Source organism: Panthera tigris, assembly GCF_018350195.1.
Source record: "Panthera tigris isolate Pti1 chromosome E1 unlocalized genomic scaffold, P.tigris_Pti1_mat1.1 chrE1_random_Un_scaffold_62, whole genome shotgun sequence".
Classification (NCBI taxonomy): Eukaryota; Metazoa; Chordata; class Mammalia; order Carnivora; family Felidae; genus Panthera; species Panthera tigris.
The window spans coordinates 131,167-152,211 of NW_024962175.1; the positions used below are offsets into that span (position 1 = coordinate 131,167).

The window sequence follows — 21,045 nt, forward strand, 5'->3', positions numbered from 1 at the left end:
CTCTCTCCTCATATTTTATTTTCTGAATAACACCTGGATTTATAAGTTGAATTAATGAAGGAACTCAGTGGGAGGGCAGGGAGATGGTGAAAATATTTGCAGAGATTGATTCAGCTTCCCAGGCAATGAAGCAGTGGTCTTCTAAATGATCTATGTTCTTAAAGTGGCCCTTGGATGGTCCCGAGGCTGCTGGGTGCTAAGTAACAACCCTCCACCCTGCTCCTTCCTCCACAGAGCTGTCACACCTTCTGGTCCTCTCTTGCTGATTGTCTTCTCTGCCACAGCATCTGCAGTTGAGAACACCCACCACTGATAATTATATAGTGCCTTTGCTGCTGCTACTGCCATGGCCACTATCACTGCAGATCCCTGAAACATTGATGAAAATGCGAAAACATTGTTCTGGGAGTCAGGGTAGTGATGTGACTAATGGGAAAGTCACTCAGTGCCTCTAGATTCCTGTTTCCTGAAAAATAAGATTAGAGGAGATGATTTCTCAGATTTCTTCCAGTTCTCTAATTCTATGATTGTTCTCTTTCCATATCTTATTCTTGCTTCTTCTGCATTTTGTTCGTTCTCCTACCTGCTTTAAGTTCTGCTGAAAAAAGTGCTTTGCTGAGAATGGCTGTGGGTAACAGCTCATCTTTCTTCCCCCAGAGCAAGTGGACCAATCTGTGTGTCAAAGAAACACCCTCCCTCGCTGGCCAGGCCCTCCAGAATCACATCATTGTTTTTTAACGTGCCATCTATTGCTAGGTGTGTGGGGTTTGATTAGCCACAGAGAGGTTCTTTTTTGGGTGTTGAATAATTTTCTCAAGTTTTTTTGAGGCTTAAGGGTTCTATAAGATTACTGTCTAGAAGGATATGGCTTCACTATAATGACAATAATAGACAAAATACCTTTCAAAGTGTTTTTCATGTATTTCATTCTACTTTACAAAATGAAAAGTTACTTGTAGAAAAAAAAGGATAACATGATACATTCATTCTCTACAGAACTGCAAAGGCATTTATCTCCGGCTTCCACAGAAAAATTTTAAAACTGTTAGTGGGATCCTCTTACTCCCTGAAGTTGTTAACTCAGCCCACAAACTGTACTCAACTGAATTTTTAAAATGCCTATAAAAGTTTTTTAAAAATTGACCATATGAGACATTTAAAGTGTGATCTTATTTATGATGTATTATCTATTTTTTCATCACATATTGGCAGAATTTCATTTTTTTTTTAGATTAGCATGTTAAATGCACACAAACAGAAATAGGTAATAAAGGCCAGAGTGTCTGTCTTCTGTGGTAAGCATATCAAAGTTGACAAAAGGATCTCGACTGTCAAGGATCATTTAAAACCAATGAATTAAAAATCAGGAGGTCAGGGAGAGCCGTGCAGAGATGATAAGCCTCTCTGTATTTGTCTTCACAAGGGAAGTATTAAACCAGAGTGATTTTCTTCTTCATTCTCTACTCCCCCCCTCCACCAGGGAGAAATGTGAAACTCAATTTTACCCTTGGTTGAGAAGGTGCTAATTTGTCTGACAAGTTGTTGGAATCTGAGGATGCTCAAGGTATCCTTGATGTCTCAAACCTTCATGCTGAGTGAAGCATGCCTCTAATGTGTCAATGTTTAGGAGGTATTCTATATCTCATTAGGTTAGAACAATATAAACCACATGCATGCAAATGGGGCAGGAACTTGTCCCCTGTCAAAGGGAAAACCTTCAACTTTTTATAATCAAGGCATTTTCTGAATCACCCTCATTCAAGTAAATATTTAATCAGAAATTAAGTATTCTTTTATATCCTAGAGGATTTAAATGAACTTTCTCTCCATTTGCTGCCTGTTTCTTGAGAGGCGTGATCTTCAAATCTTTCCCTTTATTGATTACAGTATCAGTTAGTATTTATCAAGAAGGCTCCTAAGAGAGATGGCAATGTGAATATGAAAACTTTAATTCCTTTTCTTTTTAATTGTGTATTCATTGATTTTTTTTCATACACTTTCTAAAGCCAAGAATTAGCTATGTGAGTGACCTTTGCATGTTAACTAAATCCTGGTTGGTAAACTGATTCATTATTAAGAGAAAAGTCCTGTTGGTGAAAGAGACTTTTCCTAGCACATAATTCACCCAACATTGCATGGCTGATGATAATAGCTAACACTCACATAACTCTTATTATGGGCTAGGCACTTTTCTAAGTGTTTTTACTCATATTAACTCAAGGAATCCTCATTAATAACCTGTGAGGTGGGTATTATTATTTTAGCTTTACAGAAGTTGAAAAGCAATGGCAAAAATTGCCTAGCTATAACATAATGGAGTCAAATTCAAACTCACACTGTCTGGCTTCAGGGTCCAGCTCCTAACTCCTATGCGAGACTGCTTTTTCTCATATGTAGAACTCCATTCAGGAGCGATAAAGTATGCTGGATAAGACTGCCATTTTGCAGTGAAGGGAAAATGCCACTGGAATCAATAAAACCTTCCACAGGATCTGCTTATAGCTGTTTTTCATTATTTGTTTGTTTGTTTATTTATGAGAGGGAGCATGCACATGTGAATGGGAGAGGGATAGAGGGAGAGGGAGAGAGAGAATATTAAGCAGCCTCTATGCCCAGCATGGAGCCTGGTCTTACAACCCACAACCGTGAGATCATGACCTGAGCTGAAATCAAGAGTCAGGCACTTAACCAGCTGTACCACCAGGCACCCATGTAGCTGTTTTTTTTAAAGGATAATATTTTGAAATAATTTTTAATATTTGCAATAACATTTAACATTTACTTGTTACTTTTTAACCAGCAGTGTATATTATATAAAGATTGAGCTCCTGAACCACTCCTAGCATAAGAGCTATTACTTATTGAGTCTCTACTATGTGTGAGACATTTTACATTCATCTTACCTTCAAAATAATTTATGTGGGTATTATTTTTTATATTTTGCATAGAAGAATATGAGATTTAGGGAGGTTAAGTAATATGCCCAAGGCTCCATGTTATACAAAGTGCTGGCTGTTTCTCAGTATTCACTGTTTACTACTTCATCAGTAATAAACCTTCCTGACTATTAGCTATTATAAGAATACCTGAGGGGCATCTGGGTGGCTCAGTCGGTTAAGCATCCAACTTTGGCTCAGGTCATGATCTTGCGGTTCGTGAGTTTGAGCCCTACTGCTGATAGCTCAGAGCCTGGATCCTGCTTTGGATTCTGAGTCTCCCTCTCTCTTTGCTCCTCCACTACTAATGCTCTGTCTGTCTGTTTCTCTCTCTCTAAAAAACAAATAAACATCAAAAAAAGAATGCCTGGAATGAAGACTACTTTTAAGTATTCCTTGCAGCTAGGTGTTACCATGAGATTAAGTTCTGGCCAATAAGATGTAGGCAAATATGTGTGACTTCTGAAAAGTGTCCTTAAAAGTGAGTGTGTATCTTTACCCTACACTCCTGCCCCCTCTTCTTCTCTCTGATGGCAGGAACATAGATATGATGGATGGTGCTCCAACAGCCATTTTAGGCTGTGAGGAGCAATCATTGCTAAGAACTGAAAAAATCTTGACAGCGTCGATTCTACCTAGGACCACTAGTACATCAGTGTTTCTCAGACTCTCATGTGCATTCAGATCACCTAGAGGTGTTATTAAAATGTAGATTCTGATGCAATAGGTCTGGGGTGGGGTCTCAGAATTTGCTTTTCATTTTTTTAAAATTAAGTTTTCATTTTAATTCTGGTATAGTTAGCATACGGTGTTATATTAGTTTGGGTGTACAATAGAATGATTCAGCAATTCCGTACATCACTCAGTGCTCATCATGACATGTGTACTCCTTAATCACCATCACCTGTTTAACCCGTCCCCCCCCCCCCGCCCCCACCTACCCTGTGGTGACCATCAGTTTGTTCTCTGTAGTTAAGAGTTTGTTTCTTGGTGTGGTGCCCTCTTTATCTGTCTCTTTTTCCTTTGCTTGTTTGTTTTGTATCTTAAATTTCACATATGAGTGAAGTCATATGGTATTTATCTTTCTCTGACTTATTTCACTTAGCATTATACTCTCTAATTCCATCCATGTTGTTGCAAATGGCAAGATTTCATTATTCTTTATGGCTGAATAATATTCCATTGTATATATTTAAAAATAAAAATAAATATATATATACATGTATATAAATATATACATACATGTCACATCTTCTTTATCCATTCATCTATGGACGGACACTTGGGCTGCTTCCAAATAATGCTGTTATAAATAATGGTTGTAAATAATGATGCTGTAAACACAGGGATACATATGTTCCTTTGAATTCAGAATTTGCACTTCTAATAAGATCCTAGGTGATGCTAATGGTGCTTGCTGGTCCATGGGCCACACTTTGATTAGTAAGGTAGTAAGAGATAGCATCAGAATTAGTACCTAGGGTTTTCAGATACCAAAGCCCATGCTCTTTTCTTTATGTCTGGCAGCCTCCTTTAACATTTTTGCTTTTGTAGTTCCTCCTTATGGCCAAACTATCATGACCATAGTATAAACATATTAATGCCTTAATGACCTGTCTCCTTGGCAACTTCAGGATAAAATGTAGGTTCTCCATGTAGAACATAATTGCTTGATTCAGGTGAGGTTGGCATGGAGTGAAAACTAAAGGGAAGGTGGCAGGGTTCATGTACTAATTTCAGTTTATTCAGTGATTCAGTTGAGCATGTAGTTTATTGACTTATGGTTGATTTTGAAGAGGACTAAATGTCATATTGAGTTGACAGGAACAGTAAGATCATAGAAGAAATCAGAGGTGCTTACCCTTGATTGCAAATTAGACTCTGCAGGAGAATATCTTAGAACTTCTGTTGCCCAGGCTGGAGCCCAGGCCAGACAGAACAGGGTCTCTGGGGTGGATACCAGGCATTAGTCTTTTCAGATCTCTCCAGGTAATTTCACTGTGTAGCTACATTTACAAACCACCGACCTAAATGGAAGTTTTCATGAAAAACCCTGTACCTATTTCAAAAAGCCTCAGCCATTAAAATAAATATCGCATGGTGTTTCTTGGAGTTTCTTTTGTCTGAATCAAGAGTTATAACATAAGGGGTACCTGGGTGGCTCAGTTGGCTGAGCGTCTGATTTCAGCTCAGGTCACGATCTCATGGTTTGTGAGTTTGAGCTCCACTTCGGGGGGCTGTGCTGACAGCTCAGAGCCTGGAATCTCACAGCTCAGAGCCTGTATCTCCCTCTCTCTCTGCCCCTCCCCCGCTCATTCTCTCTCTCTCTCTCTCTCTCTCAAAAATAAATAAAAATTTAAAAAAAGAGTTACAACATAATTACTTGAATATCTTAGTGCCTGAAGTGTATATTTACTATGAAAGCATAAGAAATCCATTGTTAAGGTAGTCACTAAGTTCAGGAGATCTTCTATAATGATCTAAAAGATTCAGTATAAACCAGGAGCATCTCCTCAAACTTCAATAGTTATTCAAACCACTATTCCTGAAAAATTTGCAGTCCTTATATATATGCAGAGCACATTTTTATGTACAGGTACTCAGTATTTTTCTTTTGCCCCTCCGGGTGCCTCCATAACCCTTCTTTGCCCTGTGACTTATACGGACTACTTCTGTGGTGCCCATGCCCTCTGTCTTCTGGTTGGCTTAGGCCAATGGGAAATCCCACCCACCCACCCTCAGATTTAAAGGAAATTAAGACATTTATTCTCATGGCTCCCTTCAAGGTTTTCTCACACTGGCTGTTTTCTTCCACTGAAGGTCATTGCTGACTTCAAGGCCACCTTCTCTACTGATTCTCTCACATTTTGGGTCTCTCCTCTCCCTCTCCTCAAGCCTGTAAGCTGAGGGGAGGAAAGACTCCATTACTACTGGTCCCAGATTCCTGCATCATTCCTTGGGCTCCCTCTGTACTCCATCCACAAGTTTGTATAGTCTCTATGAAAACAAACCCTCCTCAAATCAACCCATTATGACTGTGCTGTTTGCTTCATTGGACCCTGGACTGATCCAGTGCTTGACAAACACTGAAGTGAGAAAATCTGTCCTGAGATCATACCAGTGACAGAGACAATGACTGGAAGACACTGGGTGCCATGTCATTATAGTATACACTAGAATCCAGGTCTAATGTGGAAAGTGTGTGCAACAGTTTTGAATGGCATGTTTGCCTCGGTTTTCACAGGTGAATTGCAGGTTAAATTCCGTAGCCTATTTGCCATTATATCATTTAATAATACTAATTTAAGAATGCCATGAGAATCAAAATATGCATAGCATCTTTATTTATTACTGCTCTCAGTTACAGTTTCGTCTGCGGTATTTGCCGTTCTCCGTATTTGCTCTGTGTTTTTCTCTTAGCTCACCCTCTTACCTCCTCTAAGAATTCACAGTTTAGATCGGATGTTGTCTCTGCCATGAAGTTTTCGCTGATTTTTCCCATCTGTTCTATGAAATCTAGCCCCTCATCTCTATGTCTTGTGGCACTTTCGACTTTACTTTGTATCTCACACTCACCCCTTGATCTTTGGCTGTCCTTGACCAAGCAACTGTATTTTCCTCTCTTTTGTTTTTCTTATCTATAAAGTAGGGATAACAATAGTGCCTACCTAGGTGAATGGTTAGGCTTGTGTTAGATAAAGTAGGTAAGGCATTTCAATTAGTGTCTGGCACATAATGAGCAATAAATATTAGCTGTTTTATTATAATTATACCGTTGTAATGAAACTATTTGGCACGTGCTATTTTTCTGCAATATAGTTAAGGGACAGCGACAGATTCACCTTTGTATTCCCGGCACCAAGCAAAGAGGCAGACACAGAGTTGGTGGGTGGGTAGTTGGTTAGTTCATGCATGTGTTCAGCTAATGAAAAGAAGGCAATATGGTACAGTGGGTAAGCTCAGGCTTAGAGATATATTTCCTGGGTTGGAACTCTAGTTCTGTTTGTGTATCTATGAGCAAAGTATTTAATCTCATTTTGCCTCAGCCATCTCACCCATGAATGAGATAATATAATTCTACCTCATAGGATTCTTAAGGTTAAATGAGATAATTATGTAAATCACCTAACACCATGTCTAGAATGTTGTAAGCATTCAAGTAAATAATAATATTATTTTAAAAAATCATAAGATTAGAACAAAAGCAGTCCAGGGAGAAAATTACATATGAAACAAAAATGCTGTGGTTTAATGATTATTGTATTAAAGGCATAACACATTGAAAAACTTACAGTGAAAAAATATATTCCTGATAGATAAGGAAAGCATTTTGAGGTTGAGAGTTATGTCAGGACAGGGTATCCTTGTATAAAACTGCTCTAGTGATGTGAAAAAGATTCATACAGTCTATCTCTTGCCAAAGGGTATGTCAGATATGAGATTTACACTTCCTAAGTGTTGTGGATTGTGATACATGCCATTTATTTGCGTGTCAGTAACTCTATATTCATTCCTATAGAGGACCCATTCACTTCTCGCTGACCTCCCCTTTCCACTCTGTACATTCCTCATTACCTACCAGATGTGTACTCTGATGTATGGCCAAAAATCTAGGTGAATCAAGAGTGGCGGTATAGAATAGACAGCAGCCGCGTCTTGCAGTGATTCATTCTAATTACACCAAAATCTAACTAATGGAGAAGTCAGTGCAGTTGGAAGAAGAGGAATGTGGCTTCTCTTTCTGCCTGTTCTTTTCCAGAGACTGACCCTAGTGAACTGTTGGAACTTGATAGCCATAATCAATAGCTTGTAAAACAATAAGGTCAGCATTGTAAAGATTCAGATTTTCTGCTTCCAAATGTAATGGGAACAAGACTGGTGTGCTGAGCCATTGAGGTGAGTCTGACCTTAGCTGACTGACTGATAAAAGACCCCGAGCAGAGGAAGAGATAAAAGAATAACACGGGGGAAGATGTAGTTGTAAATATAATATCAGCACAATCCTTGTTTTTACTCTGGGAACATGCTGAATTGTTATTTTGCTATTATATTAAAGGTAGAAAATCCCAGCTCTGGTAAAAATAGCGGGTCATTTAAGAAGGCTCAGAAATGGGGCACCTAGATATTATGTGTGACATCTAGTTAAGGTGCCTCCATCAGTATGCTTCAATTCAAGTTATATATTTGAGTTAATTCCATTAATTCACTTGCATTTCCTAAGTACTAAGTTTACCCAACATTCTTTTTTAAATACCAGGGATTAGTATTGTTTATCTCAGAATTCTGACTGGAACTGGTAGTGGTTCAGAGGTCAGATGTTTCTACATTTAAAATGCATACTGAAGGAGTATTATAGGTCTGCATATTTCTGAATCAGTCTGCTCTTGATATAGTAGGTATTTCCGCAAAACACTTTAGAATTTGATGACAAAATGTGGAGGAAAGAAATTGCCTTGTGGGCTAAGTAAATGCTTGTCTCCAAGTTAAGAAGTTGTTTCAATCACAGGGCAGATACATACACATATGAGCTGAGATTTGAAGTTCTGCACTAGCTACCATCAGAAAAAAAGAAAGAATTTTCTTATATTAAAATATCTTTAAAAGTTTTCTGAAAATGTGTCAGTGGGTTAGAAAGATGATCAAATAACCACCACCAGTTTTTCCCTTGGTGATTTGTGAGCAGTTAGGGGCACCTGGGTGGCTCAGTTGGTTAAGCATCTGACTTCGGCTCAGGTCATGATCTCGCGGTTCATGAGTTCAAGTCTCGCCTTGGGTTCTGTGCTGACAGCTCAGAGCCTGAAACCTGCTTTGGATTCTGTGTCTCCCTCTGTCTCTGCCCCTCCACTGTTCGTGCTCTGCCTCTCTCTCTCTCTCTCTCTATCAAAAATAGGTAAACATTAAAAAAAATAAAAAAATAAGTCAGCAGTTAGACACATATATAAAGTAAATTTCTCCTTCAAATAAGTGTGGATTTAAAAATTGGAAGGAAAAGTTCTTCTTAACACATGTTACACATTTGTTGAAGACAGATCATTCGAAAAATTCAAGATGCTCACTGAAACTGAGAGGTACAGGGTTAGCCATTTTGAGACATGAGGTGACTGAGGATGTAACAACAGCCCAGGGAACAGAGGCTGTCACTTAGGTGAAGAACAAAGATGTCTTTTTACTGAGTTTTAAGAGTTCTTTATATATTCTGGATGTTCTGGATACTAGACTTGTATCAGACATATGATAGTTTTGGGTTGTTTTTTTATTTTTAAATAAAGTCCAGTTTATCTATTTTTCCTTTGGTTTGTTGTGCTTTTTGTGTCATGTCTAAGAAACCGTCGCCTAAATCCAAGGTCATAAAGATTTCTCTCCTGAGAGTTTTATAGCTTGAGCTCTTCCTTCTAGGTCTTTGACTCATTTTGAGTTAATATTTATGTAGGGTGTGAAGTGTAGGAATCCAACTACATTATTTGGTATGGGGATATACGGTTGTCCCAGCATCATTTGAAAAGACTAGTCTTCCCACGTTGAATGGTGTTGGCACCCTTGTTGAAAATCAGTGGGCCATAAATGTGAGGATTTGTTCCTGGACTGTCAGTTTTGTTCCATCAACTTACATGTCTGTTCTTTTGCCAGTACCACACCGTGATTACTGTAGTTTTGAAGTAGGTTTTGAAACCAGGGCGTGTGAGTCTTCCCATTTTGTTGTTCTGTGTCAAAATCGTTTTGGAGCACCCGGGTAGCTCAGTTGGTTAAGTGGCCGGCTCTTGATTTCAGCTCAGGTCATGACCTCATGGTTTGTGAGATGGAACCCCGTGTTGCAATCTGCACTGACAGCATGGAGCCTGCTTGGGATGCTCCCTCTCCTTCTCCCTCTGCCCCTCCCCTGCTCACACTTTTCCCCACTCACACTCGCTCATGTTTGCTCTTCTGCACGGGTGTGTATGCTCGCTGTCTCTCAAAATGAATAGATAAACTTTTTTTTTTTTTTTTAAAAAGATCATTTTGGCTATTCTCGGTCCCTTGAATTGACATACAGATTTTAGAATTAGCTTGCCAATTTTTGGAAAGAAGTCAGTTGGGGTTTGGATAGGGATTATACTGAAACCACAGTTCAATTTGGGGTATAGTGCCATTTTAACACTATTGTCTTCTGATCCGTGAACATGGCATATCTTTACATTTATTTCAATCTTCTTTAATTTCTTTCAACAACGTTTTGTGGTTTTTAGTGTGATTCTTGCACTTCTTTGGTTAAATGTTTTCCTAAGTATTTTGTTCTTTTGAGTACTGTTATACATGGAATTGTCTTAAATGTGATTATACTACAGCGTTTGAAACCATTATGCCATTCAAATAGGATGTATCACCCAGATGTCGGCATCTCATATATATCTTGCGTGAATATCTTGCTGAAGAACTTTTCTGTAAATCACTCACATGGATGTCCTGAATTAGGGATTAAGTTGCCAAAATAATTTCTAAAAAAAAATTTTTTTTTACGTTTATTTATTTTTGAGACAGAGAGAGACAGAGCATGAACGGGGGAGGGTCAGAGAGAGAGGGAGACGCAGAATCTGAAACAGGCTCCAGGCTCTGAGCTGTCAGCACAGAGCCCGACGCGGGGCTCGAACTCATGGACCACGAGATCATGACCTGAGCCGGAGTCAGCCGCCCAACCGACTGAGCCACCCAGGCGCCCCGCCAAAACAATTTCTAAAAGAAAATAGTAATGTGCCACATACAGAATGTTTAAAAAAAAAAAAAAAAAAAAAAGCAAAAATGTGTTTCAGGTCATTGAGAGCTTAATTTGGGGCTAGATTTGTGAATTTTTTTTTTTTAGATTTTTTTTTTTTAATGTTTATTTATTTTTGAGAGTGAGAAAGAGCGTGAGCTGGGGAGGGGCAGAGAGAGAGGGAGACGCAGAATCTGAAGCAGGCTCCAGATTCTGGGTGGCTCCATAGGTTGAGCATCCGACTCTTGATTTTGGCTCAGGTCACGATCCCAGAGTTTGTGGGGTCAGCCCCACGTCGGGCTCTGTGCTGAGCGTGGAGCCTACTTGGGATTCTCTCTGTCTCTCCCTCTGTCCCTCTCCTCCGCTCACGCTTTCTCTCTCTCAGGAAAAAAAAAATTAAAAAAAAAAAGTCTAGCTTCCTGAAAAAGGTGAAAAGATGAGAAAAAGATTCAGCATTGATGCTAAAGATTTCAGAAACCTGATTATAACAACAGATCCATTCCTGCATGAGGCCAGTCTTGGAATCAGTTCCATATAAAAACTATTCCTGTGTGCTAGACATTGGGATTAAGATAAAAACCCCCTCTCTCTTGCATTTTACATGCTAGAGGTTGTGCCAGACCATAAGCAAGGACTAAAAATACATTAGAAAAGGGGCTGTGAAGGAAGTAAACTGAGTGCTAGTTACAGTATTTCAAGAAAATTGTTTAACACGCTGACTATAACATCCTAAGTGCCTTCTCCATGTGGGCGCACAGAGTGGACCTCTGAAAAGTGGCCTTGTTACTTTTTCTAGATCAATGGCTATGTCCAGTCAAGATGAGATGGGGGAAGTTTTCCCACCCCGTGTAAATAAAGGGCTAGAATTGGTTTCCGGCCCTCTTTCCCAGAATGAATTGCTTAGCACTCCCCCAAAACTCCTCCTACAGACATTTTGGGGCCATCGCAGATTCAGTGGTAGGCCCCCATCTAACAGAGTGGTGAATTAATAATCAGCCATGGGTATTGAGAATTTAGAGGAAATGGCAACATTTTAGAATATCTGACTGTGAAGTGTGTTCTCCTCCCCATCGCCCTAACTGGTGCTTATTTTGCAAGTCAGCTACTTTTCTTGGAAGCGGTATGGCCAGGGGGAGGAAGAACGTCTCTCGGATTTAAGCCTTGAAGAGCAAGAGTTCAAATTGCTAGAGCTGGACTAGCATTTTTTAATTTCCCAGGATGCCAGGTCCTGTGGCTTCCTTGGAAGCTCTGCTCCACTCCCCCACCCTTCCACCCCTCAGAGCTGCGGGAGTCCGGGGCCACCCAGATCTGAGTGCAAGTACTACCTTGCTGTGAGCAGCCCCGGGGGGGGGGGGGGGGGGGGGGGGGGAGTGGTGGCCTTTGCAGGGTGGAGGGAGGCCTGGGCCCCAAGTGATTCTGGGAAAAGGGCCCGCTCTGGTGGTGCGGAGCCCATCTCCAGGGAGCTAATAAAGGTGGTGTAAATAAAGACGTCATAAATAAACGGTGGGACGTTGGCGGGGGAGGGGCGCGCAGTTGCTAAAGGTGCGCGCGCGCATCACGGGGCTGCCATAATGGTTTGGCTCCCGCTCAGGGCCCAGCGCCAGTACCCTACTCGCCTGGGTCGCTGCGCCCCGGAGCCTCCGCGTGTCATGTCCCGGCTGCGCCTGTTGGCCCCACTGCTTCTCTTTATGTGGCAACCGTTGTGGCTGCTGGTCCAGGCAGCTCAGCCTCCGGAGTGGGCCCTGGACCCTGCCCAGCTGACTTCCGACCCCCTGGAGGCGGCTGAGCCCTGGTCTTCTCGCTCCTCTGATCCCCCCCCCGAATCGCCCCAGGCACTTACACCCCCAGCTGAGCCGGGGGGCTTTAATTACCCGGGGTCCTCTGCTCCAGCCCAGATGTTGGCCCCGCCTAAGGAGTTGACCGAGACTTTGGTTCCATTCCTGGACACGGATTCGTTTGGAGAACTACCCCCAGGGCCAGATGAGGATCTGAATGACCAGCTAACCCAGCATCAAAGGCTCCCAGAGGTGGTTCCAGTGCCAGGTTGGGATCAGAATCAGACCATAGCTCCGCCTCCTCATCTCAAAAGTAAGACTAAAACTGTAGGTTTAGATCAGGCCGAAGATCACCAGTCATTTGAAATACTTGTTCCATCTCTGGATAGTCAGAGTTCAAAGCCAACAAAGTTTATTGTTTCACCCCTAAACCTGAAGAAAGATCTAGCTCAGCATCGAAGGCTTGCCAAAGTTGTTGGAACTCCAAACCAATTTGCAAATAAAGAGCACCTACAACAACAGCTGCAGGATGATTATTTAGATTCCAATATGGGTCTCCTGTATCCTGAGGAGAACCTACCTATGGGTTTCCCAGGGGGACCAGATCAACTTCCAAACTTCTCTGAGGAGGCTGAAATTCCTCCACCCTTGCAGAAGACCCCAAATCATCTAGAGTCCCCTGAGGAAGCTGAATCTTTTTTGCCCCAAGGGGAGGCTCAGGCTCAGCATCCAGAGCCCTCTGAAGAGACAGAAACATCTCTACTTGAGCAGGAGGCTCCATCTCAGCGTCCAGAGTCCCTTAAGGATGGAAATTCAGCAAACCCACAAGAAGCCCCAGCTGAGCCTTCAAGTACCCCTGAAGAGGTCGAACCTTCTTCAGTCCAGCAGGAAGCCTCAGCTCACCCTACAGAGGCCCCCGAGGAAGTGGAACCTTCTCCAACCCCCCAGGAGGCCCCTGCTCAGCCTCCAGAGCCATCTAAGGACATCATATCTCAACTGTTAGCACATCATGAAGTAAATGTGCTATCTCCAAGTCAGAGTGAAGCTCAGAAGCCAAGCTTCCCCAATGTCACTGTTAAACCTCTGGATCTTACCATAACTCTAACTCAGCCTGCGGAGCACCCTGAGGAGGCTGGACCTACCCCAGTCCAGCAGGAGGCCCCTGCTCAGCCTGCAGAGCGCCTCGAGGAGGTTGAACCTACCCCAGTCCAGCAGGAGGCCCCAACTCTAGTTCCAGAGTTCCCTATCGAGTATTTAACTCAACTTGCAGTAAGTGATGAGGTGACATCTCTACCTCTAGGTCAGTATCTAACTCAACTTGCAGTAAGTGATGAGGTGACATCTCTACCTCTAGGTCAGTATCCAGATTATTTAATGTTTCCCAGGGTTATAGGTAAGCCTTTAGATGTGGAATTTACCACAACTCCAGGGCCTGATAAAGGTGTTGAATCTTCTATAGCCCAGCAAGAGGCCCCACCTCAGCCTCTTGAACATACTGAGGAAGCAGAACTTTCTCTAACCCAGCAAGAGACCTCGGGTAAGCCTCCAGAGGAGGTTGAGCCTTCAAGTGAGCAGGAGACCCCAGGTCAGCCTTCCGAGCCTCCTGGGGTGATTGATCCTTCTCTAAGGCAGCAGGAGACCCCAGCTCAGCCTTCAGTGCCTCCTGAGGAAGGTAAGCCTTCTCTAAGCAAACAGGAACCCCCAGCTCAGCTTCCAGACCGTTTTGGAGAAGCTGAACTTTCTCCAACCCAGGAGGAGGCCTTAGCTCAGCTTGCAGAGCTCCTTAATGAGGCAGAATCTTCAACCCAGCAGGAGACTCCAGCTCAGTCTCCAGGGGAGATAGAATCTTCTGCAACCCTGCAAGAGCAACCAGCTCAGCCTCCAGAGCTGCCTTCCAGGGAGGTGGAACCTTCTCCAACCCAGCAGGAGCACCCAGCTCAACCTCTATGGCATCATAAGATGACAGTTTCACCTCCAGGTCACTACCATGATCAACATTTAAACCTGCCCAATGTCAGTGTGAAACCTCCAGATGTGCAGCTTACCATGACTGCAGAACCCACTACAGAGGTGGGACCTTCTCCAGTTCGGCACGAGACTATAGCTCAGCCCTCAGTGCCTCTTAATGTGGAACCTTTTGAAACCCAGCATGAAGCCCCAACTCTGCCTCCACAGTCCCCTGAGGTTGAATCTTTGCCAGTTCAACAGGAGACTCCAACGCAATCTCCAGAATCTACCACACAGGAGAAACTTCCAACACAGCAGGAGACCCCAGTTCAGTATCCAGAATATCCTGGAGAAGTTGAACCTTCTACAACTCAGCAGGAGGCCCTAGCTCAGCAATCACAGGCCCCTGAGGAGGGTGAATCATCCTCAACCCAGGAGGAGGCCCCGACTCAGCTTCCAGAGGCCCAGGAAGAGGGTGAACCTTCCCCTCTCCAGGAGGAGGGCCAGGGTCAGCACCCACAGGCCTCCGAGGGGAGTGAACCACCTACAACCCAGGAGGAGGCCCCAGTTCAGCATCCACAGACCCCTGAGGAGGTTGAACCTTCTTCAACCCAGCAGGAGGCTCCAGCTCAGTATCCTCAGGCATCAGAGGAGGGTGAGCCTTTTCCAACCCAACCAGAGACCCCAACTCAGTATCCAGAGCCCCTTGAGGGGACTGAGCCTTCTCCAGCCCAGTCAGAGGCCACAACTCAGCATCCAAATCCCCGTGGGGAAGTTAAACCTGCAACCTATCAGGAGGCCCCAAGTCAGCATCCACAGACCTCTGAGGAAATTAACCCTTCTGCCACTCAACAGGAAGCCACAGCTCAACATCCAGAGCCTTCTGGTGAGGTTGAACCTTCTCCAACCCAACAGGAGGCCCCAGCTCACTCTCCAGAGCATCAGGTGGTAACAGTTTTTCCTCAAGGTCAGAATCAAGCTCAGCTCCTGCTGTTGCCTAATGTCACTGTTAAACCTGTGGATTCCTCAGTTACCATGACCTCAGAATCCACTAATGAGGTTGAAGCTTCTCCACTCCGAGAAGAGGCCTCCGCTCAGTCTGGAGTGTCCCCTGAGCAGTTGGAACCTTCTCCAATCCAGCAGGAGGTCCCACATCAGCATCCAGCGCCCCCTGAAAATGTGGAATCTTCTCCAGTCCAGCATGAAGTCTCAACTCCACCCGAAGATTTTCCTGAGGAAATTGAACTTTCTCCAAGCCAGCAGGAGAGCTCAGCTCTGCCTCAAGTGCCTGTTGCAAGTATAGAACCTTCTCCAGTCCAGCAAGAGGTCCCAGCTCAGCAACCAAAGCCCAATGAGGGGGTCGAGTCTTTTCCAGTTCAGTATGAGCATCCAGCTCAGCCTCCAGGGTCCTCTACAGATGTTGTAGCTCAGTCTCCAGTACAGCATGAGGTGACATTCTCACCTCCAGGTCCAGGTGAAGATCAGCATCCAGTGTTGCCTAATATCACAGGTAAACCTGTGGATCTGAGGATTTTCCTAAGTCCCCAGGCAACTAAGGAGGTTAAACATCTTCCAGTGCAGCAGGATGTCCCTGCTCAATCTCCTATTCCCCCTGAGAAAGTTGAATTTGCTCCAGCTCAGTCCAAGCATCTTTCCCAGTCTCCAGAGTCCCCTGAAGATGAGTCTTCTCCAGGCCAACAAGAGGTCCTAGCTCAGACTCCAGACCCCCCTAAGGCTGTGGACCCTGCTTCAGGCCAACAGGAGGCCCCAGCTCAGTCTGTAGTCCCCCAGCTGGCCCCAGCTCAGCCTTCAGAGCCTCCTGAGAAGGTAGAACCATCTCCAGTTCAGCAGGAAGTCCCAGCTCAGCCTTCAGAGCCCCCTAATGAGGCAGAATCTTCTCCAACCCCGCAGGAGGCCCTGGTTCAGTCTCCTGTCCCCCAGCAGGCCCCAGCTGTATCTCCTGAGCCCCCTAAGGAGGTAGAACCTTCTCCCACACTGCAGGAGGCCCCAGCTCAGCCTTCAGAGCCCCCTAATGAGGCAGAGTCTCCAACCCAGCAGGTGGCCCCAGCTCAGTTTCCAGTCCTCCAGGAGTCCCCAGCTATGTCCCCTGAGCCCCCTAAGGAGGTGGAACCTTCTCCCACACCTCAGGAGGCCCCAGCTCAGCCTTCAGAGCCCGGTAATGAGGCAGAATCTTTTCCAACTCAGCAGGGAGCCCCAGTTGTATCCCCTGAGCCCCCTAAGGAGGTAGAACCTTCCACACAGCAGGAGGCCCCACCTCAGCCTTCAGAGCCTCCTGAGAAGGTGGAACCATCTCCAGTCCAGCAGGAAACCCTATCTCTACCTCTCGAGCCACTTAAGGAGATAGAACCTTCTCTAACACAACAGGAGGTACAAGCTCAGCCTTCAGAGGCCCCTGAGAAGGTAGAACCATCTCCAATTCTGCAGCAGTCTCCAACTCAACCTCCGGAGCCCTCTAAGGAGGCAGAAACTCCTCCAGCCCAGCAGGAGGCCCCAGTTCAGCCTCCAGAGCCACCTGAGGAGGTTGTAGCACAACCTCCAGTCCATAATGAGGTGACAGTTCCACCTCTAGGACAAGAGCAAGCTCAGCATCCAAACTTGCCCAATGTTACTGTTCAGCCTGCTGACCTGGAGCTTACTGTAACTCCAGAACCTACTGTGGAGGCTGAGCATTCTACAATCATGCAGCAGACTATAGCTCCTCCAGAGGACACTGAGGTGACACCTCCACATCCAGAGCAGGTCCAGGCTCAGTATCCAAATTTGACTGAAGTCAGAGTTCAGCCTTTAGACCTGGAACTGACCATAACTCCAGAACCCACTACAGAGGTTGAAACTGCAACCACGCAAGAGATCCCAGGTCACCCTTCAGAGCCACCTAAGGAGGTTGTAGTTCAGCCTCCACTGTTTCAGGAGGTGACAGTTCCAACTCCAGGTCTGGATCAAGCTCGTCATCCATCGTCACCTAATGTAACAGTTCAGCCTTTGGACCTAGAGCTTACCATAACTCCAGAACCCCCTATGGAGGTTAAAGCTTCTACAGCCCTGAAGAAAACTACAGCTCCTCCAAAGGACCTTGAGGTAACATTTGCACATCTAGAGCAGGTTCAGGTTCAGCATTCAACCTTGAATAAGGCCACAACTCAACATTTGGACCTGGGGCTTACTATAACTCCAGAATTCAATAAGGAGATTGAACTTCCTCTACCTATGCAGGAGACTCCAATTCAGCCTCCAAAGCCACCTGAGGAGGTTATTGGAGCTCAACCTCCAGTATATCAGGAGCAGACTCTTCTGACACCAGGTCAGAATCAAGCTCAGCATTCATCACTCCCCAATATAACAGTTCGACCTTTGGACCTGGAGCTTACCATAACTCCAGAGCCCACTGTGGAGGTTAAAACTTCTACAGTCCTGAAGAAAACTACAGCTCCTCCGAAGGACCTTGAGGTGACATTTCCACATCTAGAGCAGGTTGAGTCTCACCATCCAACCTTGACTGAGGTCACAGTTCAGCCTTTGGACTTGGAGCTTACCATAACTCCAGAATCCACTACAGAGGTTGAACCTTCTCCAGCCATGCAAGAGACCCCAGATCAGCCTCCAGAGCCGCCTAAGGAACTTGTAGCTCAACCTCCAGTATATCAAGAGGCAGCAGTTCCAACCCCAGATCAGGATCAAGCTCAGCGTCTGTGGTTGCCGAATGTAACAGTTCAGCCTTTGGACTTGGTGCTTACTGTAACTACAGAACCCACTACGGATGTTAAACATTCCTCAGCCCTGCAGCAGACTACCGCTCCTCCAAAGGACCTTGAGGTGACATTTCCACATTCAGAGCACATTCAGCATCCAACCTTAACTAAAGTCACAGTTAAACCTTTGGACCCAGGGCTTACCATAACTCCAGAATCCACTACAGAGACTGAACCTTCTCTAACCATGCAAGAGACCCCAACCCAGCCTCCAGAGCCACCTAAGGAGGTTGTTCAGTATCCGTCCCAACAGGAAGTGACAGTTCCTACTCCAAGTAAGGATCAAGGTCAGCAACCAACATTGCCCAGTGTCACAGCTCATCGTGTGGACTTGGGGCTTACCATAACTCCAGAACCTACTACAGAGGCTGAACATTCTACACCCGTGAAGGAGACTACAGCTCCTCCTCCAAAGGACCTTGAGGTGACACTTGCACATCCAGAGCAGGTTCAGAGTCAGCATCCAAACCTGACTGAAGTCACAGTTCCACCTATGGACCTGGAACTTACTGTAACTGCAGGATCCAGTGTGGAGACTGAACCTTCTCCAACCATGCGAGACACCCCAACTCAGCCTCCAGAGCCACCTAAGGAGGTTGTAGTTCAATATCCATTCCAGCAGGAAGTGACAGTTCCAACTCCAAGTAAGGATCAAGGTCAGCATCCAGCATCACCCATCATCCCATTTCGTCATGTGGAGCTTACTATAACTCCAGAACCTATTACAGAGGCTGAACATTCGACAACCCTGAAGAAGACTACAACTCCTCCCCCAAAGGACCCTGAGGTGACACTTGCACATCCAAAACAGGTTCAGAGTCAACATCGAAACCTGACTGAAGTCACGGTTCCACCTATGGACCTAGAAATTCCTGTAAGTCAGCAACCAGAGTCATTTGAGACAGGTTTTCCTCCAACAACTGAACATCCTGTGGTGCATTTTGTAAACTATACCTCAGAAAAGGCATACACAACTTTAACTTGGCAACCAGAACAGAATGCCACCACAAACCTCAAAATATGTGAGCGCTGTACCTGCAAAGAGGAGACACTGTCGTGTGTTGGTCTCAGCCCACAGCAGAGGCTCCGCAGAGTGCCCGTGCTGGAGCCCGACACCTACAACGGCACCTTCACCATCTTGTAAGAATCGCCTTTACTTGTTTGTTCTCTGCCTCCTGCTTGACATGGCAGTCTCTTCCTCAATGTCGTCCTGGGCCTTCCTCATCTCCCCAACCACGTTGACTGACTTTCTGTTTTTACCTTTTCTTTGTCAACTATCCCTTATCTTCATTTTCCTTTTTACTACTGTTCGCCCTTCTGCAATCTTTTACTTGTAATTGTCCTTATTCTTTTTCCTTATCCAATTTTTAGCCCCATTATTTCATTCCTTAACCTCTACTCTCCCATTTTTGCTCCATCCTCTATAATAGGATACAACAGAGTAGTGAAGAGTAGAGATTCTGGAACTAGATTGCCTGCGTTTGGGCCGAGGTCTGTCATCTATTAGCTTTGTGACTCAGTTTCCTTTTCTGTGAAATGGAAATTATGATAGTTACCATCTCATGGGATTATGGTGAGATCTAGATGAGGTAATACATATGAAGCACTTGGATCAGTGCCTGGCAAAATATGAGTGTTAGCTGTTATTATTTTGATTCCCCAGACCTCATCTTTGACGCCCGGCCTTCCACATACAGTACTCAGTTTGGGCCCAACCCAAGAGTAAGTACTATGGGCGCCACACTAGGATGAAATCGTCTTCAGAACATGAAATGACAGGTGGGAAGAAAGGAAATGGTCATAAAAAGGGAGGTGGCATGTAATTAAGTACTAAAAGAGGTACCATGGGTGTTGGAATTCAGCAGACTCTGTAATCAGCGGAGTATGGAGGTCAGGGAGAGCTGCATGGATAAGCTAACACTTTAGCTGAGACTTAAAGAGTGGCTCTGATGTGTTAAATAGAGAAAAAATGGGTATAAGTCTAGGCAAAGGCACGGCTGCAGGAATGATCAGGAATTAAGAATTAGGTTAAGCAGTTAAAGATCCAATTACGAGAAACCTTGACTATCAGCTAGAGAGGTTTGAACGTTAGATTCTGAGTTATAGAGAGCCATTGAAAGTTTTCAAGCATGAGATATACAGACCGTTGAAACAGGATTATTTTCAGTTCCCCATATAGGCCGATCTGGAGAGGAGAGCTTGATCCAGCGAGACCAGATAGAATGTTCTAACAAAACCTGGGAATAAAGTAACAAGGGGCCGACTCAGAGTGGCTGAAAAGAGTAGAAAGAAAAGCCTTGAGAGCACTGCAAAGGAGGAAGTGACAAGATAGACTAACTGATGACAGTCGCGGGTGGGGTGTGCACGGGAAAGAGAAAACTCAGATATTACTCTGAAACTTCTGTCCCAGATAAGGAGAATGATGGAAGTTGAGGCATCTTTTACCAGGGAACACAGAGCAACCAGAAGGCTTCAGGTTGACTGGAAATGTCCACCAGGCACATGGGCAGATGGGTATCTGTTTTGAATTTATTCCTGACTCCCCTGAAAAAAATGTGTATATAAACTGACCAGGTAAGCTGTTGCTGAGGGAAGAGGACAAAACTAAAGGTAAAGATTCAAAGTCATACGCAGAGTTAGCGGTTGAAACTGAACCTCAGGCATTTAATAGCTTCTCTTAAACATGTGTAATTCATGGATACATGAATTATCATGGATACTTTTTTTTGTTTTTAATGTCACAGGTATAGAGGATAAAACGTGAAAATCCCACCCCACCCTCCCTACCACTCATAAGATAACTCCTGTCACCTTTTTGGTGTGTGTCCTTCCTTCCCATCTCTTTCCTTTGCATTTTTTCCTAATTTCCTAATGAGGGGATACTTTTTAAT

The 21,045-nt window shown here is 44.4% G+C and overlaps 1 protein-coding gene and 2 long non-coding RNA genes across 3 annotated transcripts in view; 1 reads left to right on the top strand and 2 right to left on the bottom strand.

Moving 5' to 3' along the window:
• Window positions 1–20,931, bottom strand: LOC122236277. The gene is made up of 2 exons (XR_006214349.1): window positions 20,299–20,931; window positions 1–466 (listed from the first exon to the last, which is right to left on the bottom strand). It is a non-coding gene; the product is annotated as an uncharacterized LOC122236277 (long non-coding RNA).
• LOC122236280 lies at window positions 4,207–8,678 on the bottom strand. Its single transcript, XR_006214353.1, has 3 exons — window positions 5,733–8,678; window positions 4,798–4,963; window positions 4,207–4,239 (listed from the first exon to the last, which is right to left on the bottom strand). It is a non-coding gene; the product is annotated as an uncharacterized LOC122236280 (long non-coding RNA).
• Window positions 12,056–21,045, top strand: part of LOC122236274 (leucine-rich repeat-containing protein 37A3-like) — a 50,698-nt gene continuing 41,708 nt past the window's right edge. Inside the window, exons 1-3 of the mRNA XM_042977147.1 lie at window positions 12,056–13,718; window positions 13,773–17,231; window positions 18,324–19,294. Of these exons, the coding sequence (XP_042833081.1) occupies window positions 12,234–13,718; window positions 13,773–17,231; window positions 18,324–19,294 (5,915 nt within the window). The 5' untranslated portion in view covers window positions 12,056–12,233. The remainder of the gene's footprint in view (window positions 13,719–13,772; window positions 17,232–18,323; window positions 19,295–21,045) is intronic.